Raw genomic sequence first — 25,970 nt, forward strand, 5'->3', positions numbered from 1 at the left:
AAGAAAGGTTGAGGTGGCTAGGGCTTCTCATTGGAGCAAAGAAGGATGAGAAGTGACTTGATAGAGGTGTACAGATGATGAAAGGCATAGTGAATAGTCAGACTTTTTCCCAAGCAGAAATGACTATCGCAAGGGGGCATAATGTTAAGGTGATTGGAGGAAGGTTATGGGGAGATTTCAGTGGTCAGTTCTTCACGCAGTGACTGGGTGTGGGGAATGCACTGCCAGCAGTGGTCGTAGAGTCAGCTACATTAGGGACATGTAAGCAACTCTTGGATAGGCACATAGAAAATAGTGCAATGAAGGGTCTGTAGGTTAGTTTGATCTCAGAGTAGGATAAATGATTGGCACAATGAGGGCTGAAGGGCCTGTACTGTGCTGTTCTAAGTTCAAGTCCATTCTCATTTGACTGGTCTATGGACAATTATATGCTACTAAAACTTATTATTTAACTTTCTCTCCACCTTGCTTGTATCCTTCAGAAGGTAATGATCGCTTTTCCTAGGGTAGGATTGTACCAAAGATTATGCCCCTATGTAGCGAGGATCACCTGCTTTGATTGATGGAGAAGAGCATAGTTTTGAAATTTCCTTTCTGCTACCCCAAAAATAGGAAATCCAAGTCAATTGACAATGTTCCAAATATCTTTTGTGTAGCAGTGAAATCAGTAAGTATATGCTCAAATCTGAAGTAAGCAGGAACAATCAGTACCAGAGAGAGACACGTCTACATGTATTTTAGTGTAGATTAATAGAAGTTGGCAGAAACCAACCCGTGTCACAGTATAGTCAAGGGTTAGATAGGTTGGGCAGTGAGTCTTTTTTTTTCCTCGATGGCAATGGCTAGCACAACGCGTATAGCTTCAAATTGAGGGGTGATAGATATAGGAGAGATGTCAGAGGTAGTTTCTTTACTCTGATAGTACTGCAACAATAGTAGACTCACCAACTTTTAAGGGCATTTAAATAGTCATTGGATAAGCATATGGATGAGAATGGAATAGTGTTGGTTAGATGGGCTTCAGATTGGTTCCACAGGCCACAGTTTACCCAAGAGGGTATCCAAAAAGGAAAACCAGCCATAAACTATTGTGGCAGTGGTGACCACCTCAATTTAATGTTCCCGGTGCTGGGATCAACAAAGAATAATCAAAAGACAACTTCAAAGGAAAAATTAAAAACATTATCAAGGTGAGAGGCTGTCTGAGAATCTGGCACAATGCCTACCTCAGTTCAGTAGTTTAGTTATCACAAAATATTGTGGGCGGCACAGTGGTTAGCACTGCTGCCTCACAGCGCCAGAGACCCGGGTTCAATTCCCGCCTCAGGCGACTGACTGTGTGGAGTTTGCACTTTCTCCCCGTCTCTGCTTGGGTTTCCTCCAGGTGCTCCGGTTTCCTCCCACAGTCACAAAGATGTGTGGGTCAGGTGAATTGACCATGCTAAATTGCCCGTAGTGTTAGATAAGGGGTAAATGTAGGGGTATGGGTGGGCTGCGCTTCGGCGGGTCGGTGTGGACTTGTTGGGTCGAGGGGCCTGTTTCCACACTAAGTAATTTAATCTAATCTAAAATTACCCAATTTTACCTAACTGTTTAATTTTGATTGCAAATCAACGCACTACACAGTTTCTGTACTTAATTGGAACAAACTGTTTATTGCAAACAAATTATTGTTAACTGGTAACAAATATGAATTAATGAAAACGCTAACTGTCCCTTCTTAAATACTCATACAGACACATGAAGATATGGATTTTTGAGTTTTTTTTAAAAAGAAAACTAAACAGTGCCAATCTGGAGTACAGGAATCTTAGTTTTAGCTTGTTTTCTTCCTATTTTCTTCGATCCATTTTCAATTTTATGGTGCAAACAACCTTGTGTTGTCAGCAATTTTGTCTTCTAGTGACTGGTTGAGAATTGATTCTTTCAGTTTTCTTGAAGACTTTCTTCATCCTTTGACAGGGTCTGCAAAGAGAGGAGTTAGAGAAAAAATGTGGCTGAGAACAGCTTGTGGGAGCTGGCGATCTTGGGCCATCTTATAAACAAAATTAGGAGAGAGCTTTGTCTTGACACTTTCCATTTAGAGGTCTTTCTGCTGTATTACTGAAACAGCATCATCAATTGGTCATCAGCGAATCCAGCTGCTGTAAAGTTGAGCGTTCTTGCAACTACACTAACTGGTCAATGGAAAAGCTAACCAAGCCAGCGTCTGGGCAAAATCATCTTGAATACAAATAGAGGCAATTTATGTGGCTATGATGTCCACCAAACAGTAACATAGTGTCTTAGATACTTTGTTAGCTGCAAATGATTCTAGTAAATGTAGTTATTAAAACTGTAACTATTCTGCTTCAGCCCAAAAATAAACAAAATTAGAAAAGATGTGGTTGTCACAGTATGTTTGGGCCTCAACTGAACCTCCATAATTGAGTGAGCGTGATTCAAATGGCAATCCCAAAGACCAAATCATTATTTGATAGGTTATCCATAAAATGTTAGCTAGTTGTGAAAAATACGATGCACTGAAAAATAAACTCATTCTCCACTTGTTTTTGAAGTAAACAATGAAAAGCTTTTGAATTTTGCAGATAAAAGGCAATCTTACAGTTATGCAAGTGGCTGAAGACAATGTGAGGAGGCCAAACTGAGGATGGAATATCTGGCCATAGTGTGGGAATATCAAAGTTCTGATTTGTAACTTTGGGTAGACCCAAAAGTTGCAGCCCCACCCATTCAAATGACTGTTAAAATACACAAAGAATGGAACATTCTGCAGCAGTTGTTTAAAAATGTTCAGTGTGTAGCCAGAATGCACTAAAGAAGACTGAATTGCCTGAAGGGGTGTTCAAAACTCAGTCTATTATTGATTTATTATTTCTTGACCTTCAGGGACTCTGAACTCACTAAAATTCTGGATCAGAAACATTATGTGGAAGAACTCAACAGACACTTGAGGTGAACCATCAAAAAATCTTTGTTTTACATGCATGCTCTGCCAAATTTTTATTTTGTTAATTTCAGCAAGTGCACTCTGTGATGCCTCTGGATCCTTAAAAATGATGTATTTGAACACTTTCTGTAACCCCATTGCAGTGCACTAAGTCACTAAGTAATCATTTTGTATTTTACCTCTTGACTTAGTCTGGGTACGTTGATGTCTTGCATCAATCAAACATATCAACTGATTTTTTTTTGTTTAAGTGGTACAGTTTCTGATCTACAGACAAAGCTGGATTCACTAGAAAAAACTAATGCAAAACTAATGGAAGAGGTAAATAATAAAGATCAAGTCCTTTTTTCTGGTGTTGAAAATATTCTATCTTAAGTACGTGGTCTGATTCTGTGCTTGATTTGATATTCTTGCAGCTTTCAGCAGCAAATGATAGAATTCAGTCACTTCAGGAGGAGCAGAATCAACTGAAGCAAGAAAATTCATCAATCCTCGAAACAAGTGAACGTAGAGTAGAGGTTGGTCAAAAGAGCTAATTTAATATTCTGAGATGTGCTAAGCTGGTTTCCACTAGCCCTTTTATCTGCTGTAGAAAGTGTGTGTGAGGTCATTTAATTTTGTTTGCTCTTGTAAGACTGAATAAACATCAATTTGGACTGGTATGGATTAATCAGAGGGCCAGTTCAAGGCAAATCATATCTGACCATCTTGGTTTTCTTGTGGGATAACAGGAAAGATTGATAAAGTGATGCGGAGAGATGTGTGTGTATATCTGTTTCTGCAGGTTTAAAAAGCATTGTCAAATAAATTATTGAATTCATACCTAACATGTTAGGTCTCAGCTGAAGTATTATGGAGAATTCAGGCACAACATTTCAGGCAAGATATAAAGTTCTTGGGAAAGGTTAAGAGGAGATATACTAGGATGTTACCAGGATCAAGGAATTCATTTATGAGTAGAAATTGGAAAAGTTAGTACTATTCTCCTTGCAATAAATATGGTAAGGTGATCTAACAGAAGTTTTCAATGTAGATTTTGGTAAGAGTAAATGTCTCTCTGCCTTCAATTATTTTTAATGTTGTTGACAAACTCCTAAAGAGGAGGAATTTGAGAGTAAAGTTTTCATCCAAAGTTGTCAGGATCTAGAATGCTTGATATGAAAAAGTAATTGTACCAATTTAGGTGGTGGCTTTTGACTGGCACAAATGCACTTGGCTGCAGGGTCTTTTTCTGATTTGTAGATTTCTGTGATTTTTTTTAATGAGGACCTTGCAGGGTTATGAACAAAATGTGATACCAAGCATGACTGTTCGGTCAGGTATTGGTACAAGCACAACAGGCTTAGCTCCTTCTGTCTTGTTAATTTCCAAAATGTGAAGTTTTAATGCATTAACTTCGGCTAGAGTATCTAGCAAATATTTTTTCATCTACTGGCATATTGGTTTCAATCGCAGAATTATATGTTGCTTTTGACTTGACAAATTTGAAATGCACATTCATAATAACTGTCATTCGGTTTTGGTTTCAGTTCAGGCAGCACAATTATCCACTTTAGTCCTGGGCTAAAAGGAGGACAAGACACTGATTATCTGGTCATGTGATAGATTAATTTAGATGTGCAAATAGGATGGGCTTAGTTTTTTGATGAAATACTAAATACAGTAATAATTTCATGGCTCCTTGAATTTAAACCATGATTTTGCATGAATTGTCAATGCTTACAAATACAAGAGAGTACAGTTTTAATGTTTAGAAATTTTTTTGCCTTTTCCAAGAAAATGTCAAGGAAATACTTCGCTTAAGGAGTGCTAATCTTGTAACAACATCCTGACTAGATCCAAGATTCACTTCCTGTTTGAGTTCACCTGATTTGGTTGAAGTCAGCAATTGTGGAACTTCCCTGCTGTCTGTTGAATAATGGCACTATAAGCCAAACTGATTAAACGATCCATTTGTTTCCCAATAAATTAGTTAATTTTGTCAAAGTGCCAGTTCGTGAATTATTGTTTCCCTCCTGGTTGAGAGAAATGTAAAACGTTAGGTGGATTTTACTTTTGCAAACAAAACTAATGTCATTTACAAATTACTGTGCAAAGACTGTAACAAACGCTACATTGGACAAACAGGCAGAAAACTAGCCACCAGGATACATGAACTCCAACTCACCACAAAAAGATATGACCCTCTCTCACTAGTACCCTCACATAAGGATGAGGAAGGCCGCCACTTTGACTGGGACAACATTTCCATCCAAGGACAAGCCAAACAAAGACAGACACTCACTCTCCTAGAGGCATGGCTTCCAACCAGAACTTTATCAACAAATACACCGAGCTATACCCCATCCACCACCCCCTGAGAAAAAGAACAGGAAGTGACTTCACCACAGGAAATAACATTGGAAATGTTATCACCAACCCAAAGAAATTCAAACCTATAAATAAAAAAGCAGGAATTTTCAGCTTTGCTTTGCCTGAGGCTCACTGAAAATGTTACCTAGTAGGGTAATGAAACGCCTAGAAATGAACCTTCCAGTTCAGTGAGCAAACTTACAGCCAAGATCTCAACCTGAGCTACAAATCTTCTCAAAACTCACTTTTATTTGTGTCTTGTTACATAATGAATCTGGCCTATTTGTGATAAAGAAATGACTACTCGGTTGCAGTGCCCTCCAGATGATTTTTCATTAGCTACATTTTAAGGAAAAGTTACTTATTTGAGAACTGCCAGCATCCTGTTAATTGCCCCAGTCATTAACTACCATGCATTAAGTTTCTGTTTTCTGGCGTATTTTAAAGTCTATGTAGCCTTTCTTAAGGATCATCTCGAAAAGAAAGATCATCTGGCAGTGTGTTTGAAGAGTTTTCATGAATTATTGCAGTGTATCTTGCAGGTGCTGCCATTGTAAAATAGTGAAGGGAGTGAATGTTGAAGGTGCTGACTGGGATATCAATCAAGCAGAATGTATTTCCCTGGATAGTTGAACTGCTCGAGTATTGTTGGAACTGGACTCATGCAGGCAAGCAGAAAATATTCAGTTCAGAAACTCCTGACTTGTGTCTTTAGTGGATAGCCATAGGGAGTTAGATTAATTACACTCTGTAGAATTCCTAGTCTCTGACCTGTGGATTTATTAAATTAATGTGGCTTGTTTAGTTTAGAGCTGAAAATGTGTCGCTGGAAAAGCGCAGCAGGTCAGGCAGCATCCAAGGAGCAGGAGAATCGACGTTTCGGGCATGAGTCCTCCTTCAGGAATAAGGACAGTGTGCCAAGCAGGCTAAGATAAAAGGTAGGGAGGAGGGACTTGGGGAAGGGGCATTGGAAATGTGATAGGTGGAAGGAGGTTAAGGTGAGGGTGATAGGCTGGAGTGGGGGTGGGGTGGAGAGATCGGGAAGAAGATTGCAGGTTAAGAAGGTGGTGCTGAGTTCAAGGGTTGGGACTGAGACAAGATGGGGGGAGGGAAAATGAGGAAACTGGAGAAATCCGAGTTCATCCCTTGTGGTTGGAGGGTTCCTAGGCAGAAGATGAGGCGCTCTTCCTCCAGCTGTCATGTTGCTATGGTCTGGCGAAGGACGAGTCCAAGGACCTGTATGTCCTTGGAGTGGGAGGGGGAGTTGAAGTGTTGAGCCATGGGGTGGTTGGGTTGGTTGGTCTGGGTATCCCAGAGGTGTTCTCTGAAACATTCCACAAGTAGGCAGCCTGTCTACCCAATATAGAGGAGGCCACATCGGGTGCAGTGGATGCAGTAAATGATGTGTGTGGAGGCGGAGGTGCAGGTGAATTTGTGGCAGATATGGAAGAATCCCTTGGGGCCTTGGAGGGAAATAAGGGGGGAGGTGTGGGTGTGAGTTTTGTTTTTCTTGCGGTTGTAGGGGAAGTTGCCAGGAGTGGAGGTTGGGTTGGTGGGGGGTGTGGACCTGACGAGGGAGTCACGGAGGGAGTGGTCTTTTCGGAACGCTGATAGGGGAGTGGAGGGAAATATATCTTTGGAGGTGGCAGAAATAACGACGGATGATATCATGTATATGGAGGTTAGTGAGGTGGTAGGGGAGGATCAGTGGGGTTCTGTCCTGGTGGTGATTGGAGGGGCGGCGGTCAAGGGTGGAGGAGCGGGAAGTGGAGGAGATGCAGTGGAGAGCATAGTCAACTACGTCTGGGGGAGTTTGTGGTCTTTGAAGGAGGCGGCCATCTGGGTTGTTCGGTATCGGAACTGGTCCTCATGGGAGCAGATGTGGCAGCAATGAAGGAATTGGGAATATGGGATGGTGTTTTTACAGGGGGCAGGGTGGGAGGAGGTGTAGTCTAGGTGGCATTGGGAGTCGGTTGGTTCATAGTAAATGTCCGTGTTGATTCGGCTGCCAGAGATAGAGAGGTCTAGGAAGGGGAGGCAGCTATGCCTACCTCTTTGTAGGAAACGCATGGGCCCCAGATATGCCTGCCTCTTTGTAGGATATGTGGAACACTCCATTTTCCACAGCTACACTAGCACCACTCCCCACCTTTTTCCTCCGCTACATCGATGACTGACTGTATTGGCGCTGCTTTGTGCTCCCACGAGGAGGTTGAACAGTTCATCCACTTTACTAACACCTTCCACCCTGACCTCAAATTTACCTGGACCGTCTCAGACTCCTCCCTCCCCTTCCAAGACACCTCCATTTCTATCGCAGGCGACCGAATCAACACGGACATTTACTATAAACCGACCAACTCCCACAGCTACCTAGACTACACAACCTCCCACCCTGCCCCCTGTAAAAACACCATCCCATATTCCCAATTCCTTCGTCTCTGCCGCATCTGCTCCCAGGAGGACCAGTTCCAATACCAAACAACCCAGATGGCCTCCTTCAAAGACCGCAATTTCCCCCCAGACGTGGTTGACTATGCTCTCCACCGCATCTCCTCCACTTCCCGGCCCTCTGCCCTTGAGCCCCGCTCCTCCAATCGCCACCAGGACAGAACCCCACTGATCCTCCCTTACCACCCCACTAACCTCCATATACATGATATCATCCATTGTCATTTTCGCCACCTCCAAACAGACTCCACCACAAAGGATATATTTCCCTCCTCTCCCCTATCAGCATTCCGAAAAGATCACTCCCTCCGTGACTCCCTTGTCAGGTCCACACCTCCCACCAACCCAACCTCCACTCCTGGCACCTTCCCCTGCAACCGCAAGAAATGCAAAACATGCGCCCACACCTCCCCCCCTTACTTCCCTCCAAGGCCCCAAGGGATCCTTCCATATCCGCCACAAATTCACCTGTACCTCCATTTTACTGCATCCGCTGCACCCGATGTGACCTCCTTTTATATTGGCCGCCTACTTGCGAACACCTCTGGGACACCCAGATCAACCAACACAACCACCCCGTGGCTCAACACTTCAACTCCCCCTCCCACTCCACCAAGGACATGCAGGTCCTTGGACTCCTCCATTGCCACACCATAGCAACACAGCAGCTGGAGGATTGCACCTCATCTTCAGCCTAGGAACCCTCCAACCACAAGGGATGAACTCAGATTTCTCCAGTTTACTCATTTACCCTCCCCCCACCTTGTCTCAGTCCCAACCCTTGAACTCAGCACCACCTTCCTAACCTGCAATCTTTTTCCTGACCTCACCGCCCCCACCCCCACCCCCACTCTAGACTATCACCCTCACCTTTAATCTCCTTCCACCTATCGCATTTCCAACACCCCTCCCCCAAGTCCCTATCTTTTATCTTAGCCTGCTTGGCACACTTTCCTCAGTCCTGAAGAAGGGCTCATGCCCGAAACGTCGATTCTCCTGCTCCTTGGATGCTGCCTGACCTGCTGCGCTTTTCCAGCAACACATTTTCAGCTCTGATCTCCAGCATCTGCAGTCCTCACTTTCTCCTTGTTTAGTTTTAGGTCAGTTTCTGGTCAATAGAAATCCCTAGGATATTAATAATGAGGGACTCCATGATGATAATGCCATAGAACATCAAGCAAGAGAATGAGATTCTCTCTCATAGAAGATGATTATTGCCTGGTAACTGTATGGCACAGATGTTAGGTGCCACTAAGAAATTTTAGTCTCTAATGTTCAGGATTTACTGCAAATGGACGCAGACTACTTCAGTAAATGAGGCTTAGTGATGTTTACTGATAGTACAATCACACCTCTGACTTTATGATAAAGGAATGTAATTGCTGAGACAGCTGAGGATGATTAGGCCCAGGGACACTTCACTTGTGGTGCAGTTGTAGTTTCCCTGACTCTGATTTCAGGAGGCCTGGGCTGAATCACACCTGCTCCAGATGTATGTCATACCCTCTCTCCGAAGAGATTGATTGAAAATATGTGTTGAGGAACTTTTTTTGGTATTGTTCTTTTGACTGAGTACTGAGAGCTTCCTCTGATTCCCTCGGTGCCACACAGTCAAATGCTGCCTTGGTGTCGAGGGCAGTCACTGTGTCTCCTCACCTGGAATTCGAGCTTTTGTCTGTGTTTGGACCTAGCCTGTAATGAGGACAGGAGCTGAGTAGCCCTGGTACCCAAACTGATCATCAGCGCGTTATTGTTAAATAAGTGATGTTCGATAGCCCCGTCAACGACCCAATCCATCACTTGGAGTACTTAATTCACTGAAAGTTTGTTTGAAAAGCCATCAAATTAATCCACATTATGCTCTTTTCCCCAGGCCCTTTAAATTTCCCTTTTCTTTTCCAGAAAAGTATTATTAAACTGGAGAGGATTCAGAAAAGATTTACCAGGATGGTATCGGGAATGGAGGGTTTAAGTGATTAAAATAGGCTGAGACATTTTTCACTGGAGCGTAGGAAGTCAAGGGGGTGACCCCACAGGTTTATAAAATTGAGGGGCATAAATAAGGTGAATAGCAAGGGTTTGTTCCATAGGGTGAGGGAATTCACAACTGGGGTGACCGGAACAGATTTCACAATGGACATGAGGGGTAACCTGTTTAAACAGTGGTTGGTATGTGGAATTAACTGCCAGAGGAAGTGTGGATGCTGATACAGTTGGAACGTTTTTAAAAGACATTTGAATAAGTACATGGACAGGATTAGTCCACAGGAATATGGACTAAACACAAAGTGGGACTGGTTTAGTTTGGGAACATGGTTGGCATGGACTGAACGGTCTGTTTTCATGTTGTATGACTGACTGTATGACTAATATATCTGATACCCTTTTAAAAACTTTTATTTTTGAGTGAGTGTCATCTTTCACACACTGCCTTCTCTATCAACAGAAGTTTCTGGATAAAAGAGCTCTTCTTTCTGATTTTGTTATTATGGCTACTTACTACTGAAGTTGCAATCTCTTTTCATTGCTTTTGAATACTTTTCAATGTTTTTTAGGTGAGCAGACAAGATTCTGAAGTAGAACTGGAAACGTACAAACAAACTCGTCAAGGTCTAGATGAAATGTACAACGAAGTCTGGAAGCAACTGAAAGAAGAGAGAAAAATTCGAATGGTGAATCTTTATAAAGGATAATTGTGCTCTGTTTTTAAAATAGATTGAAGAAATAGTAATTATAAAAGTTGTGAAAAAGTTTGTATCTTTGAGAATTTTTAATTTGTGTATTTCAATGCTGACTTAAATTCTGAAGATTACCTGGACTTAACACTAAACCTTTCTGTAGATATGATCATTTGTGATTGTCTATTCCTAAATACTATCTAGAGTGGCCTCTGAAGAAAAATCTAGTATGGCTAAGCTCTCACTTGCAAACCTATATTATCACCTGTTTGCACTTTTTTAAAATTCGGTTTTGATGATTGAAGAGATATATGTTTCTGCTTAGGAACTGGAGAAAGAATTAGAACTACAGATGAGCTTGAAGCAAGAAATGGAAATAGCCATGAAGCTACTGGAGAAGGACACACATGAGAAGCAAGACACGTTAGTAGCTCTCCGACAACAGTTGGAAGAAGTCAAGGCTATCAATTTGCAGATGTTTAACAAAGCTAAGGTGAAGAAATATGGAAGAAGGGACTACTGTTGGTTGTTAAGGAAATGTTAGCGGGTACAAGTTATGGTATATAATTGTATTGCCTTGTGTTTCTTACTTAGAATCAAAGCTGCGATGGGATACGACCACTGTCTAGAGCCATAGGAATTTTTTGTCTTTGTCTTTTGCTCTTTTCTACCCTACTACTCACCTTGATATCTATTTTAAATTTAACGTCTTGTTTCCTTTTGCAGTTTGAGGAAGCAGTATTTACTCATTATTACTTTGCACACTAGTCATTTTGTAATACTTTGTGTTTAATCCTCTTTTAATATCTATTGGGATTTTATGAAGTAGTAGTTGTGTGGCATTTCAAGTCTGTGTTCATAACAATTTTTTTAAATTCCTGATGAATCTATATGCAGCATGTTTTGCCTATCATTTAATGTCTGTTCTGTAATCGTATATCAAAAATTGTGCACAGTATTTAGCTGTGGCAAAAGTCCACAGAAGGATGCCGAGTAAAGGTCTTGTGACATAAAGGGAAGTTTTGTAGCTTTATCCTAATTTTGTTCCTTTTTGTTTTGATCAATTGTTGATTAGAATTCTGAGGGGGCAGCGCAGCAGAAGGCTGAAATGATAAACACTCTGGAGCAAAAGACTAATCAAATGATTGATGCCACAAAGCAAATGGAGGAAAGGTACAGTAAAAAAAATTTCATAAATTTTATTTTTACGCTACGTGTTTTTTCAGCTGTGAATGTGTCAATTTTATAACACGCTTAAATTTGTCTTCGCAGAGCTGTTAAACCTTAAAACTCTTTAAGGGGAAGCATTGGTTCACACTTGGTTTGTTTTTGTAGATTTAGCCTGACTTCCCAATTAAGGAGCAACATTGTAGAATGTCTTGAAATGACATTGAGAAATGTGGGAAAATCTGAATCATTTGCTTTTGGCATACTTGCCTAAACAGCACTAAATCATAGTAATACATAATTGCACCTCATTTTATTTTGCAGTCAGCACTGGGTCAAGTTTGAATTATCTTCTGTATGGTTCAGCACCAGACTAGATTGTACACAATTTTGTGTACAAATTTGAGTTGAAATTAAACCATTGATATTCAAATGGACTAGCTGTTTGCTGGAATTGATGCAGGTAAAAGGACATCAACTGTAGTGTGGTGGAAAGGTATATGCTAAAGTATAGATTCACTTTATTTCCTCAACCGTGACCTCTGCCATCACACTGCCCATTCTCTCTATTGAATTCCTCATCGTAGTTGTCTGCTCTTGAACATGGATGTTATCAAAAGGGGGGGAAACATGATGGCTGTTTGTTGGGTGCACTTATGTCTCTTATTAGCTGAGCAAAGGCAGCATTGTTGAATGTTTGAGTATCTTGGCTAAACAAAAAAACCTGACCATTTTAGGAGCAGGCAAAGGTCATTTGGCCCTTTTTTTGTTTTGTGCCTGTTGTGCTATGGTTGATCATCCAACTCTGCACTCTGTTGCTAGGTTCACCCCATACCCTTTGATCCCTTTAGCCCGGAGAGCTATATCTAACTACTTGAAGATTTTCCATGTTTTGGCCTTGGCTTTTCTGTGGCAGCTAATTCCATAGGCTTACCACTCTGGATGAAGAAATCTCTCCTCATCTCAGTCCTGAATGGCCTGCCCTACTATTCTTAAACTGTGCCCCCTGGTTATAGACTCTCTGGTTGTTGGGAACTTCCTCCCTGGATTTACTCTGTCTAGTCGTGTTTAGACTTTTACAGACTTCTGAGGTCACTCCTTCATTCTTCTAAACTTCAGTAAATTTATGTCCTAATTTACTCAGTTTCTCCATGTTAGTTCTGCCATCCCATCTGTACTAAAGTTGACATTAAAATTGATATACATGAAGGATCAATAAGGAGTGATAAGAGTATGCAGTTCGCTGGTAGGAAATAGCAATTATGTTGTGGTAAGCAAGGGCTGAGTGTTCTTCGCTAAACAATTAGCTATTGCTACATTATTTCCAGTAATATTTGTGCAAAAAATCTAACCTTTCTGGTACCCCTTAACTTTTAATTCTGCGTTCATTGACACTGTTTGTTTTCATCTTAGATTGCAACAGTCTGAACAAACTAGGCAGTTAGCAGAAGAGAAAAATCGAAAAATTGAGAGAGAATTTGCAAGCAAGATTGAGAATCTCCAGCAGCAGCTCAGTGAATTGGACAAACAACGGTGAGACATCAAACCATATCTTCAAAGAAATGGACATTGCACAAGTAACTGAATCTTTGCCTCAATACTGGCAACTCCTAAGATATTGGCTCATGGTTAACTGAAACTGGTGAATGCAAACTTGAATCAGCAGGTGGGGATGGGCGTGTTTAGGTGTTTCATGCAAATAGTGATGAATGAGAGAGACAGCCATTAAAATTTATATCAAGAGGTTTTGAATGAAATTACCATCTGTAGCATCTCCACAATTTGTGGTGGAACCAGGAATTTGTGAATGATTCTGGTGGATCCAAGGTGGTGGATGTAGACATGACCTTTGCAAGATCCTGTTGAATGCTTTAGAAAAAGTATATTTACTTTCAGATTGGCAAAAGTACAATCCAAGATGATCAAGGCAAAAGAATCACTGGTTATATCGTCATACTGTAAACCATAATGGAAATGACTGGTCAATCCTATAACTTGACATTCTCAAGTATCTAATATCGGTGCCTCTTCACAGGGTCTTCACACAATTGTATTTTGGAGAAGCTGATAGATATAGATAAAGGTGATCAAGGGACATGGAGTGCAGGTGGGATTAAGGAATTGAGTTTGATCAGCGATGATCATAATGAATGGCAGAGCAGGCTCCAAGGATGGAATGGTCTATTTCAGCTATCTTGTGTTTCTGTGTATGGAGAAAAATCTAAAAATATGATGTTTCTAATTCTTTACAGTGTCATGTAACCTGATTATTAATAAATTGAAATACAGCTGGCAAGATAGAAAGGAATACACACAAGCTTTCTTTGTTCAGACAGTTTGACACATTTCAGTCTCGCAGCTTACATCACTGACCCAGTGTTACAGCTGCCCTAAATTCAATGGTATTTGGGCAACTAACACTACCATCTGTTCCCATAACATTTACAAAGCTTATGAGGGGACTATTGTGGTGCAGTGGTAGTGGCCCTACCCCAGCCCAGAAGACCCAAGTTCAAGTTACACTTGCTCCAAGAATGTGTAATACATCTCTGAACAGGTTGATTAGAAAAATAGGTTTTTTAAAAAAAAAGCTTAACAATGTGGTTGATCAAACTTCAGTGTGGTAACTTTATTAGAAATTCTTTGCATTCTGCATGGTAATGTTTGAACTCCAAAGCTTTACAACAAAAAGGAGGCTGTTTGATCTATAGTTGTCTGTTATCTTTGATATAACAAGTGCAGTGTAAAACAGGGGTCTGTAGATAAAATGCATATAGACTTCAAGAAAATGTTTGATAAGGTGCTGTGCAAAAGATTCTTATGCAAAATAAGATCACACAGGATTTGGGGTAATATTACCTTGGATATGGGATTTGTTAACCAACCGAAGTTAGTCATGATTGGCATATTTTTCTAGTTAGCAAACTAATTTGGATGATGTAGGATTGGTACTTGGACCCATATTCCATTTCTGCAAGCAAATCAGCATTCTATAACTAAGTTTGCAAAATACACCTAAAATAGGTGGGAAACTAAATGGCAACGAAGAAACAAGAAACTTAGGTTAGGTGATTAAACCAGAATTAGGCACATGGAGTTTAATGTGGACAAGTAGCTCATCCATTTTTGTCAGAACAATAAAAAGGAAAAGTATTTAATTGGAGAGAAACTTCAAAATACTTTATGCAGAAGCATCTTGATACCCACATGAATGAGTCACAGAAAGCTGGCAGGTAAAATGGAGGGCACCTAGAGTTTTGGCATTTATTGCTAGAGGAATGCAGATATAAAAGTAGGAAAGTATGGTTACAATTGTACAAGGCATTGGTGAGACCATATCTGGAGTACTGCAAACAGTTTTAGTTTCTTTACCTGAGGAAGATGTAATTGCATTGGAAGCACGTCAGAGAAACTTAACTGGATTAATTCCAGAGGTGAAACACTTATCTTATGAACATAGAGAAGGCCATTTAACCCCAATGTATTAATCCCTTGATCCCTTTAGTGATGAGCTGTATCTACCACCTCCTTGAAACACGATATTTTGGCCTCAACCCATTTTTCTATAGTAGTGAATTCCACAGGCTCACCAGTGTCTGGGTGAAGAAACTTCTCCTCTCAGTCCTAAAATGTTTATCCCTTTATCCTTAAACTCAAACCCCTGGTTCTGGACTTGCCCCACCCTCACCTTATCAGGAACATTCTTCCTGCATCTAACCAGTCTGGACCTATTAGAATGTTTATAAATCTGAGACCCTCCCCCCTCATTCTTTAACTCTCTAGTGCATACAATCCTAACCAATTCAATCTCTCCTCACATGTCAGTCCTGTCATTCCAGAAATCCATTTTGGTAAACCTTCACTATGCTCTCTCGAAAGCAAGAATATCCTTTCTTTGATAAAGTAACCAAAACTGTGCACAATATTCCAGCTATGGCCTCACCAATGCCGTGCATAATTGCAGCAAGACATCCCTGGTCCTGTACTCCAAATCTTTTCACTGTGAAGGCCAGCATGCAGTTTGGCTTTTACTGCATGCTGCATCTGTGTACTTACTTTCAACAATTGGTACATAAGAACACCCAGGTCTCCTTGAACTTTTTCTACCTTCCTATTTTTGCCACCAAATTGGATAACTTCATATTTATCCATATTTATACTGCATCTACCAAGCATTTGCTCATTCACTCAACCTGTCCAAATCACACAACATCTTTACATCCTCCTCACAGCTCAATCTTCCACTAGCTTCATATCATCGGTAAATTTTGAGGTAATATATTTAGTTCCCTCATCTGGATAATTAATACATTATGAATAGCTGGGGTCCAAGTACTAATCCCTATGGTACCCCACTGGTCACTGCCTGCCATTCAGAAAAAGAGGAGAGATTTGAGCTATGTTCTCGAGTTTAGAAGGATGAGGGAAGATTTAATTAAAATACATGTTAAAGAGGATTGATAACATTAGAAGTAGAGTGAACTTTCCCTTGTGGGGAAATCTAAATCATATAGTTTTAGGCAAAGAGGGTAGTGGATTTAAAACAAATGAGCAAAAGTTGCTGCTTTTCGGGTAGTGAAATTCACTTCTCCAGAGTATGGTAAGTGCTGTGACGCTGAATACTTTTTAGAGTGGAGATAGATCAGTTTTTAATTAATAATAAGTAATATGGTTATGGGGAGCTCTCAGTAAAGTAGAGTCAAGGCTGAAATGGATCAGCTGTGGTCATACGAAGTGGCGGGGGAGGCCTCAAAGGCTGAATTGCCTACTCTTGTTCCTAGTTGCTATAAATCTGTGCAGTAAAGCTCTTGGGAAATATTAGGAAGTCATACGTATATTGAAAGCAGATCTTTTGAGGTGTGGACCAGATTTTTGAGGTTTCAGGAGTCTGCTACAGCTGCAGCAGAGATTTTGAGTACAAGCAAGCTGTAGATGAGGATTGGGTCTCCATATCCCTAGAGTTGAAATAGTTTGATTGCATTATCTTCCTGCTTGTCTCCCTCAAATCGATCAGGGACAGGAAATTGAAGAACTGTCAAGTGCAAGTAGTGAGGGGTGGAAACATCCAGACAGTTGAAAAGGCTTAATAGGCATAAATGTCAGTTATCTACCTTTTTGAACATGAGATTGCGTCATCCAGATCATAGGGAAAGATTAGACTTAAGAACAGGAAAGAGGCTAACATTGTGCAGATGACTGTAAGCATGGATAGGATGTAGACCTCAGGCTGATGCCACACAAAGAATGCCCTCAATGACCATGGCCACCACTGCTGACGAACAGAGGGTGGAAGAACACAGCAAGCCAGGTAGCATCAGGATGTGGAGAAGTCAGCATTTCAGGTGTAACCTTTCTTCAGGACTAGGGAGTGGGTGTAAGGGGAGCTGCAGATAAATAGGGTGGTGGGGAGTGGAACGGTGGGAGTAGAAAGGGAGGTTATTTGAAGTTGATGAACTCCAGGCTGTTGGCTGCCAAGGCAGAAAGTGAGGTGTTTGTCCAATATGTGGTTTGGTTCATTGTGGTAATGGAGGAGGCAAAGGATGCTCATGTTGGAAAGGGAGTGGGGAAGGGGAATTAAAATGGACAGCGACTGAGGGGTCCATTTGACCCCTGTACGTGCAGCTGAGATGCTCGGCAATCGGATATGAAACCGAAAAACTCTTTTGATGATGTAGAATAGTAGAGGAAAGGGAAGCCTTGAGCTGGGGGAGGGATGAGGAGAGGGAATGGAGGTGTCTCTACATAACTGAGGGGGTGGAGTGGAGAATCCAGAGACCGAATTGTTTGTTGCAGTGTTGGAGGTATTGCATGTATGAAGTGTCAAAGGTGGGTCCAAATTTGTAGTGTTTAAATTGTACCTGTAGGCCTTGAGAAATGAGATGGTTGCAAAGACAGTAGCTAAGGAACATCACGTGGCCGTAGTCGTGAGTTTGTTTCATCGTGTGTTCCAAGACCTGGAGGGCTGAGGAGTTCACAGCGTTGTGGCAGTGAGAAAGGGACTCAGAATGCACATCTGAGAGAAGCAGAGAACCCCCTTCAAAGCGGGCATCCTTTTGAAGAGACTCCGCAGTGGTACAAACCTGGTTAGAGACAAAATGACTGCTGATGCTGGATTTTTGTCTCTAACAACTGCTGACAGGCACAGAGACCCCATTCAGTTCAATAGTCTTTCCTTCCCTTTGGATTTTCAACTAGCTGGGCTCTCCTAGTGAGAGCCAGGTGGGGAGGAAGGTTTCTTCAGGAAAATTAAAGTATAACAGAAATTACTGGAGATGCTCAGCAGGTCTGGCAATATCTGTGGAGAGAAAACATGAGTCTCCATACCCAGCATCTGCAATTCTTTGTTTTTTCGTCTCTTCAGGAAGAGGTTCAGTCATATGTGGAGCAAAATGGGACTTGCACTACAGTATGCACGAAATTTGGCAAGGTAGAAGTATCATGTCTATCAACACAGGAGCAGGGTTGTCTCTGTTGTTTAGCAGTTTTGTGAGCATCTTGCATGGTAGTGCAAGCTAATTAATGTCTCTTCCCTCATATAAATCACTGCTATGCAGGGGTCAGACATCCAGTATCATGGCTACATCAACCTCTCACTATCTGTCCTTGTCACACTTTTCGTGGTGAGTTTTCTGATAGTTGGTGACTCAATCGATACTCCCAGCAGAAATTGAGAATATTTGTGTTGTTAGAGTTGAATAGATTTAAGAGATAGCTGGGTGTCTTTGGAAATCATGTAGTAGTGACTGCAGTGAACAACACCGTTTTTGAGGATGGGCACCTGTGTATTTGCCTTTGCTCTACATAAACAAAGGTGGCTTGGCCTGTACAAGATTTGAGAACTGCTCAAGTAACAGTGAATAATGTTCTTGTGCTTGTACCTTTTTTATTTGAAGGTTTAGCTGCCTCCAATTGTTCAACATTAGGTTTTGCTAGAGCATCATGTGTAACATGTAGCTGAGTTTCCAATTAATTTGTAACTCTGGGAACCGCTCTCATCACCTGTGGGAGAAAAGGCTAAGGTACCCACACAGACTGCCAATTCCAGTAAGAACGGCTTTTATCTCCCATCAAGAAAATTCACAGTCATAGGGAGCTAGATTTATCTGATAAAATGAGGCTGCAGTCAGCTGATGTTTGGGAGACTTTTCTCTCCTCCAGGCAGTTAAAACAAATGATGATCTGATCAAATGAACCCTTGATGGAACTGGCCAGTGATATTCTTTTAATACATATATAGTGCGTATAGGGAACTGTGAGGGAAGACAAGAATTGGGAGAATTATTACAGTTCACAATACTTAAACAGTTGGGTGGCATTAAACAAGAATGGGACCATTACAGCACCTGGATTGCAGATCGTAGAGGCTAGACTACTTGAGAATCTGGGAGGGTAGAAAAATGGGACTTTGAGTGTATGTTCAGAATGTGGATGGTGACTGAACACCCACTACTCAAGTGAAGAGAGTAAATGAACTGTTCTCACCTGGATGAGGAGGGTAAATAAACTCCTGGCAGATGAAGTGTAATGTCGATAAATGTGAGGTTGCTGACCAAAACCTGCATTGAACAATGCAGCAGCTGACAAAGCTCAACTCTAGTTTGTAGAAGAAAGGGAGAGAAAAGGAGATGATGTTCCTTCATTTCACCCAATTAAGTTTAGAAGGATGAAGGGGAATCTCATTGAAATTTACAGAAAACTTAAAGGCCTGGATAGAGTGGACGTGTACAAGATGGTTCCACTAGTAAAAAGACTCTGATCTGAGGGCACAGCCCGGAGTGAAGTCGAAATCCTTTGGAACTGAGACGAAGAGGAATTCTTCAACCAGATGGTGGTGAATCTGTGGAACTCATTACAACAGAAGTGTAACATAGCTTCCCGATTAATAAGGAAATCAAATGTTACAGGGAGAAGGCAAGAGAATGCAGTTGAGTAACATATTAGCCATGATTGAATGGCAGAGCATGCTCCATGGGCCGAATGGCCTAATTCAGCTCTTTTATATCTTAGGGTCTTATGCTAACTTCAGGTTCAGCAAAACAATGATTGACAAATCATTCTTCATCCATTCTTGAGCCTAACACTGTATCTTGGTGTGGTTTAGTGGTTCGCACCACTGCCTCACAGCAACAGGGTTCCAGGTTTGATTCCAACCTCAGGCAACTGTCTGTGTGGACTTTGCACGTTCTTCTCATGTCTGCATGGCTTTCCTCCGGGTGCTCTGGTTTCCTCCCACAATCCGAAGATGTGCAGGTTAGGTGAATTGGCCATGCTAAATTGCCCAGAATGTTCAGGGATGTGTAGGTTAGGTACATTAGTAGGAAAATGTAGGATAATAGAGTAGGGAAATGGGTCTGGGAGGGTTACTCTTTAGAGGGTTGGTGTGGACTTGTTGGGCCGAAGGGCCTGTTTCCACGCTAGGGATTCTATGATTTTTTAAAAAACAAATCACCCAAGCCATTCCTTAACAAGGTGCTTGAGAGATAACTAAAATTGTTCAATTAGTTATCAGACATCTTAACATGAAATCTGATGTTTGAAAAATTTTGGACAACCGTTGTATTAAGATTCACATTGATTCTGATTGGTAAAAACTAGGCTTTGCTAAGGTCAATTGAGATTAGCATGTAAAATTCAAGTGCACGGCACTGGGGATACTGTACAGATGTTTTTAGAGAGTGGAATGGCAGACAGGAGACAAAGAATAGGAATAAATGGTCTTTTTGCAAGTGGCAGACAGTGACTTGTGGGATAGCACGGTGACCAGTGCTTGGATCCCAGCTGATCGCAATACATATCAATGATTTAGGTGATGGAATTAAATGTAATTTATCCAAGTTTGCAAACAACACAAAGCTGGCAGGGAAAGTGATCTGTGAGGAGGATATAGTGATGTTTGTGAGATTTGGACAAGTTAATTGCACAGGCAACTACATGGCAGATCAAACATAGTGTACATATGTGATGTTATCCACTCTAATAACAAAAGCAGGAAGGTAAATAATTACCTGGATGGCAATAAATTGGGAAAAGGAAAAGTGCAATGAGACCTGGGTGTTCTTGTTAATGTGTTGCTGGAATTAGGCACGCAGGTGCAGCAAGTAGTCAAGAAGCCAAATGGTTTGATGGCCATCATAACAAGGGTTTGCATACAAGAGCAGGGATGTCTTGCTGCAATTTTACAGGGCCTTGATGAAACCACACCTGGAGTATTGTGTGCAGTTTCAACTGCCTCACTTAAGGGAGAATGTTCTGACTATGGAAGGAGTGCAACAAAGGTTTACAGACTGATTGATTCTTGAGATCGCAAGACTGACATGAAGAGAGATTGGATTGATTAGGACTATATTCACTGTGGTTTAAAGAATGGATCTCCTGGAACCCAGCGCTAGATTGGGAACATCCTACCAGTGTTTAACCTCTGACTGAGAACTCAAAAACCAGATGTTACAATCTAATCCTATGGGGCAGGCTATTTATGACTGAGATGAGGAGAAATTTCTTCACCCAGAATGAGCCTGTGGAATTCTCTGCCACTGAATATTAAAGGTTTTCAAGGAGCTACATACAATTCTTACGGCTAAATTGTTGAAAAGATATGGAGACAAAGTGGGAAACTGGACAATCAATCATTTTAATAGCAAACTCCAAGGCTAAATTGTCTACTCTTCTTCCTCCTTTCTTTTCTTTCCATATTTCTTTCTGTATTTTCTCAAACATTTCAAGGGAACAGTTATCTGAATTAAAAGGGATCTGAGAAACAAATAAAATACTTAGTGGCTTCATTACACAGAAGAAATATTACTTTTGAAGAGAATGGGATGAAATATTAAAGGGAAAACATTAGTCAACAATGCTGTTTGAATTTGGGAAATTCACCTGCTGACTTTACAAGTGCACAAGAATACCATTTGGGCCCAGTAATGTTCTTGCCATCTTTGTGCTGATAATGATTAAGGCCTTTCCTAATAGAGAGGCTGAATAGGCTGGGGCTGTTTTTCCCTGGTGTATTGGAGGCTGAGCGGTGATCTTCTAGAAGTTTATAAAATCATGAGGGGCATGGATAGGATAAATAGACAAGTCTTTTCCCTAGGGTGGTGGGGTGGGTCCAGAACTAGAGGGCATAGGTTTAGGGGGAGAGGGAAAGAATTAAAAGGGACCTAATGGGCAACTGTTTTACACACAGGGTTGTGCATTAATGGAATGGAATGCCAGAGAAAGTGGTGGTGGCTGGTAAAATTACAACATTTTTAAAAGGCATCTGGAATGGGTAGTTAAATAGGAATGGTTTAGCGGGATATGAGCTAAATGCTTTCAAATGGGCCTAGAATAATTTGGGATATCTGGTTGGCATGGGCAAGGGTCTGTTTCCATGCTGTATAGCTCTATGACTCTAAGTTCTGAAAGCTTTGCATTTTTCTTGAAATGTGGTGCTAGAACGATCCATAATACTCCTACAAGCCCTAACCAGTGATAAAGCTTTAACATTAGTTGTTTTTACACTCTGCTTCCATTTATAAATGAAAGTAGAAATATTGGTTAATTTTAGGAAATTGAATACATGGACACCAGGGTATTGATTTGTACCTGCTCACTTTATGGTCCTGAAGTCTACAGTGATCTTTTGAATGTTATTAAATGTTAATTTAATTTTGGTTTGGTTTTACTATTACCACATCTACCTAACCATTCCTAGTCAATAACCCCTCCAGAATATGTCAGTTGAGTAGATGAGAAATGAAAAATTAAATAGTTGGTTCCTCTCCACAATCCTTTTACATACGGTTTTTAAATGCTACTTTAAAGGCTATGTAATGGCATTTGAATGGCACTTTTACTTTTGACAACATGCTTTTTGAAATATTTCTTTATGCAAAGCATGGCATCATCTTTATTGTGGAGTTATGAATTGGGCATGTTGTGACTTGCATTTTAAAATTGACACGAGTCAAATCTTGGAATTAACTATAGTAGCTTAATTTTTTTAAACTGTAGCTCCACGTTGGATTCTGAACTTAAAGCTGAAAAGGAACAAAGACAAAGTCTTCAGCAGCAGTTGCAACAAGAGAGGGATGTAACATCTCAGTTGAAAGCTCAACTGTTGCAGAAGTCTGGCTTAGAGAAGGTAAATTTTTGCACTAAATTGCATGTTTTGAAATGGCACTGAACAATTCACATCTCGTAAATTACAGCTTTTGGAACAAGAAACACAATGGTTCTATAATCCCAGCTTACATCTTTTGCACTGTGTGGGATCGTGTTCAAATAACGACAAATCGGTGAGTGGCGAAAATAGCCTCTTTTATTCAGCGATCACAGCACAAATTCCAGGTGGCCATAGAATCCTGAAATACAGTTCTTAACAAGAACCCCTTCAGACGCAGTTTTTAGATATATTAAAGTTCAATTTCTAGAAATAAAACAAAGGTTTGAAGAGCTTCTGTCCTGGGCGATAGAAGCTGGGTTAAAATGTGTTAAATGCTGATTGCTGCTTCTGATGGAATGGAGTGTTTATCTGGTCTGCTTGGATAATTTGAGATGTTTAGTTCTTTTATCTTTTAAGTTATTAAATGTTGGTAAAACTACTAAGCCTATATGCTCTAAATATGTAAAAATAAATTGTACCTATATGTAAAAGAATACAGGGTATTAAACTGATTATTGCAGCTGGGTTGTAAGATTTGTTTACTGTTTGCTGGTGAGTTTCATTGACTGGTCGATTTCATGGAAGTGCTGTTTTGTCAGTTAGTTTCTTTTAAAGGGATAATGGCTCAGTTAAAAGATATTTAACTGTACTCAGGGAATCTATTCAGGTCCAGGAGATGGTTGGTAAGGACTGATTTAATATTAAAATGTTTTGTGGAGACTTGATGGTAATGATACTGTTCTGTATGCTACACTTATTCAAAGGTAAACATTGCTTGTAGCAAGTGCTCATATGGTTTGAAAGTGTTGTCTTGATTAGAAAAGGTTGTTTTAAATTTGGATCATAAAATATACTATTGAACCATGGTTTTATGAATTAATGAATAAAATTGTTATAGTAAATAAGGAGTTAAGGGGTTATGAATGAATGAACAGGAACCTGGTGAGTGTGTTGATAAAGATAACCTGTAACAATACTGCACAACTGGTAGGTAATAATTGTGAAAGTCCTTTTAAGATAAACTTCTGAATGGTAAAGGTCCAAGAAATGCTTCTGCTTTTCGTTGACATTGGTGAACTACTAATGTTAATCTCCAATGTTTATTAATGTGGTTATATTAGCTGAGCTGAATGTGACCCATTGTAATTACATCATAAAAATGAAAAGCTAATGAATGGAAATGCTGGCTCTTGAAGATTTTACGTGGCTATGACTATATAGTTTGGCAGCTTATTTCACTTTGGCATTGTTCTCGGAAAGAGAGACTCTTGGAAACCAATGGTTTTGTGTGGATCATTGCCTCATTTTGTCATTGTTGAAAATGTGTTGCTGGTTAAAGCACAGCAGGTTAGGCAGCATCCAAGGAATAAGAAATTCGACGTTTCGGGCATAAGCCCTTCATCAGGAATGAGGAGAGTGTGCCAAGCAGGCTAAGATAAAAGGTAGGGAGGAGGGACTCGGGGGAGGGGCGATGGAGATGGGATAGGTGGAAGGAGGTCACGGTGAGGGTGATAGGCCGGAGTGGGGTGGGGGCGGAGAGGTCAGGAAGAAGATTGCAGGTTAGGAGGGCGGTGCTGAGTTGAGGGAACCGACTGAGACAAGGTTGGGGGAGGGGAAATGAGGAAACTGGAGAAATCTGAGTTCATCCCTTGTGGTTGGAGGGTTCCCAGGCAGAAGATGAGGCGCTCCTCCTCCAGCCGTCGTGTTGTTAAGTTTTGCCGGTGGAGGAGTCCAAGGACCTGCATGTCCTCGGTGGAGTGGGAGGGAGAGTTAAAGCGTTGAGCCACGGGGTGGTTGGGTTGGTTAGTCCGGGCATCCCTGAGGTGTTCTCTGAAGCGTTCCGCAAGTAAGCGGCCCGTCTCCCCAATATAGAGGAGGCCACATCGGGTGCAGCGGATGCAATAGATGATGTGTGTGGAGGTACAGGTGAACTTGTGGCGGATATGGAAGGATCCCTTGGGGCCTTGGAGGGAAGTGAGGGAGGTGGTGTGGGCGCAAGTTTTACGTTTCCTGCGGTTGCAGGGGAAGGTGCCGGGAGTTGTCAAGCAGCACTGCTGCTTTTGTTAATTTCCACCAGGTCATTTCATATTTTATAGAACATGGCCAGACTATTTTGCTCCCACTTTGCTATGGTGATTGTCATTCCAAATCTTTGATCAAGGATGTGACACCTGTCAGTTTACAGACTGATTTTATGCAGACATACGTAACACACATCTTTTGGATCACCTGAGTTTTTTTTATTTGTATCTCTCCTAATATAAGGATCCCATATACTATCCTCCAGGACTGGATGAACAAATTTTTGGTAAATTGTAATTGTTATTATGTTGCATTACCAAAGATTCAGCTTCAAAAATCTAAGAATCTTATTTGCTTTGAATGCTAAAGCTGATTGTGGAACCCCATTGAAGCTGAACCCTGTAGATATGGTTATGTATTGATCTGTTGCAGAATTTAATTTTGAGAACTTGAAACTGTTTGGATCATTTTTATTGGTCATGTTCATGACAAAGCATTATTTTTGGTATTGAATGCCATCTGCATTGGTTCTGCCGAGTTAGCAATTTAAGAAGATTATTTTGAAATAAGTTAGTATGAGCTTTGAGTTTTCCATGATGTGTAGACCATGCAGTGTTTGGCAAATAGTCATGCGCTGTTTTTTTTTTGCAATTTATTGACAATTCTTTAATGTTTGGGAAGATCCCAACACCGTTCCTGTGGGTACTGTAGAGGGGACACGTGAGAAAGAACGATTCTTTATTATACATCACTCTGTCATCTTGGTTAGGCAGTGCTGGATCCCATTTAACAATGTCCCCCTGATTCCTATATTAGTGAAATTTGAACAAGAGCTTGTTATGAGAAACTTTCTCAGAGGCATTTGAGAAAATCAGTACAAACTTTTTGTTCTGGACAAACTGTTTAAGATATCCTTTGGTAAATTGGTTGTGTGGCTGCCCAAATTGTACCTTCAGTTGTGGTAAATCAGAAATAAGTTAGCTGGAGGGGAGTGAAATTTTTTTAATCTTTACTATTCAGCAGTTCTTATTTAGCCAGTTAAATATTTAATCAATGTTTGCTGTGCAGCTTTGCAAAGCAGGCCAATCTAAAAGTTCTACGCAGGCCAAGCACAAGTAGGCATGATGTTATCTCACATTTTCAGCTATCCAAAATAAATTTAAAGGGCTGGAAAATTAGAAACCAGTTTAGTCTCCTACTAAAAGGA

The 25,970-nt window shown here is 40.9% G+C and overlaps 1 protein-coding gene across 2 annotated transcripts in view; it reads left to right on the forward strand.

The window, feature by feature from the left end:
- The window catches only part of rufy1 (RUN and FYVE domain containing 1), an 81,103-nt gene that overhangs the window by 32,080 nt on the left and 23,053 nt on the right, over nt 1-25,970 (forward strand). For both annotated transcript variants that reach the window (XM_060836796.1, XM_060836797.1), the window contains 8 exons: nt 2,890-2,955; nt 3,202-3,271; nt 3,367-3,468; nt 10,309-10,425; nt 10,757-10,924; nt 11,507-11,604; nt 13,012-13,131; nt 22,591-22,720. In XM_060836796.1, coding sequence (XP_060692779.1) covers nt 2,890-2,955; nt 3,202-3,271; nt 3,367-3,468; nt 10,309-10,425; nt 10,757-10,924; nt 11,507-11,604; nt 13,012-13,131; nt 22,591-22,720 — 871 coding nt within the window. The remainder of the gene's footprint in view (nt 1-2,889; nt 2,956-3,201; nt 3,272-3,366; nt 3,469-10,308; nt 10,426-10,756; nt 10,925-11,506; nt 11,605-13,011; nt 13,132-22,590; nt 22,721-25,970) is intronic.

The sequence above is a fragment of the Hemiscyllium ocellatum genome, chromosome 16 (genome assembly GCF_020745735.1).
Source record: "Hemiscyllium ocellatum isolate sHemOce1 chromosome 16, sHemOce1.pat.X.cur, whole genome shotgun sequence".
Lineage (NCBI taxonomy): Eukaryota > Metazoa > Chordata > Chondrichthyes > Orectolobiformes > Hemiscylliidae > Hemiscyllium > Hemiscyllium ocellatum.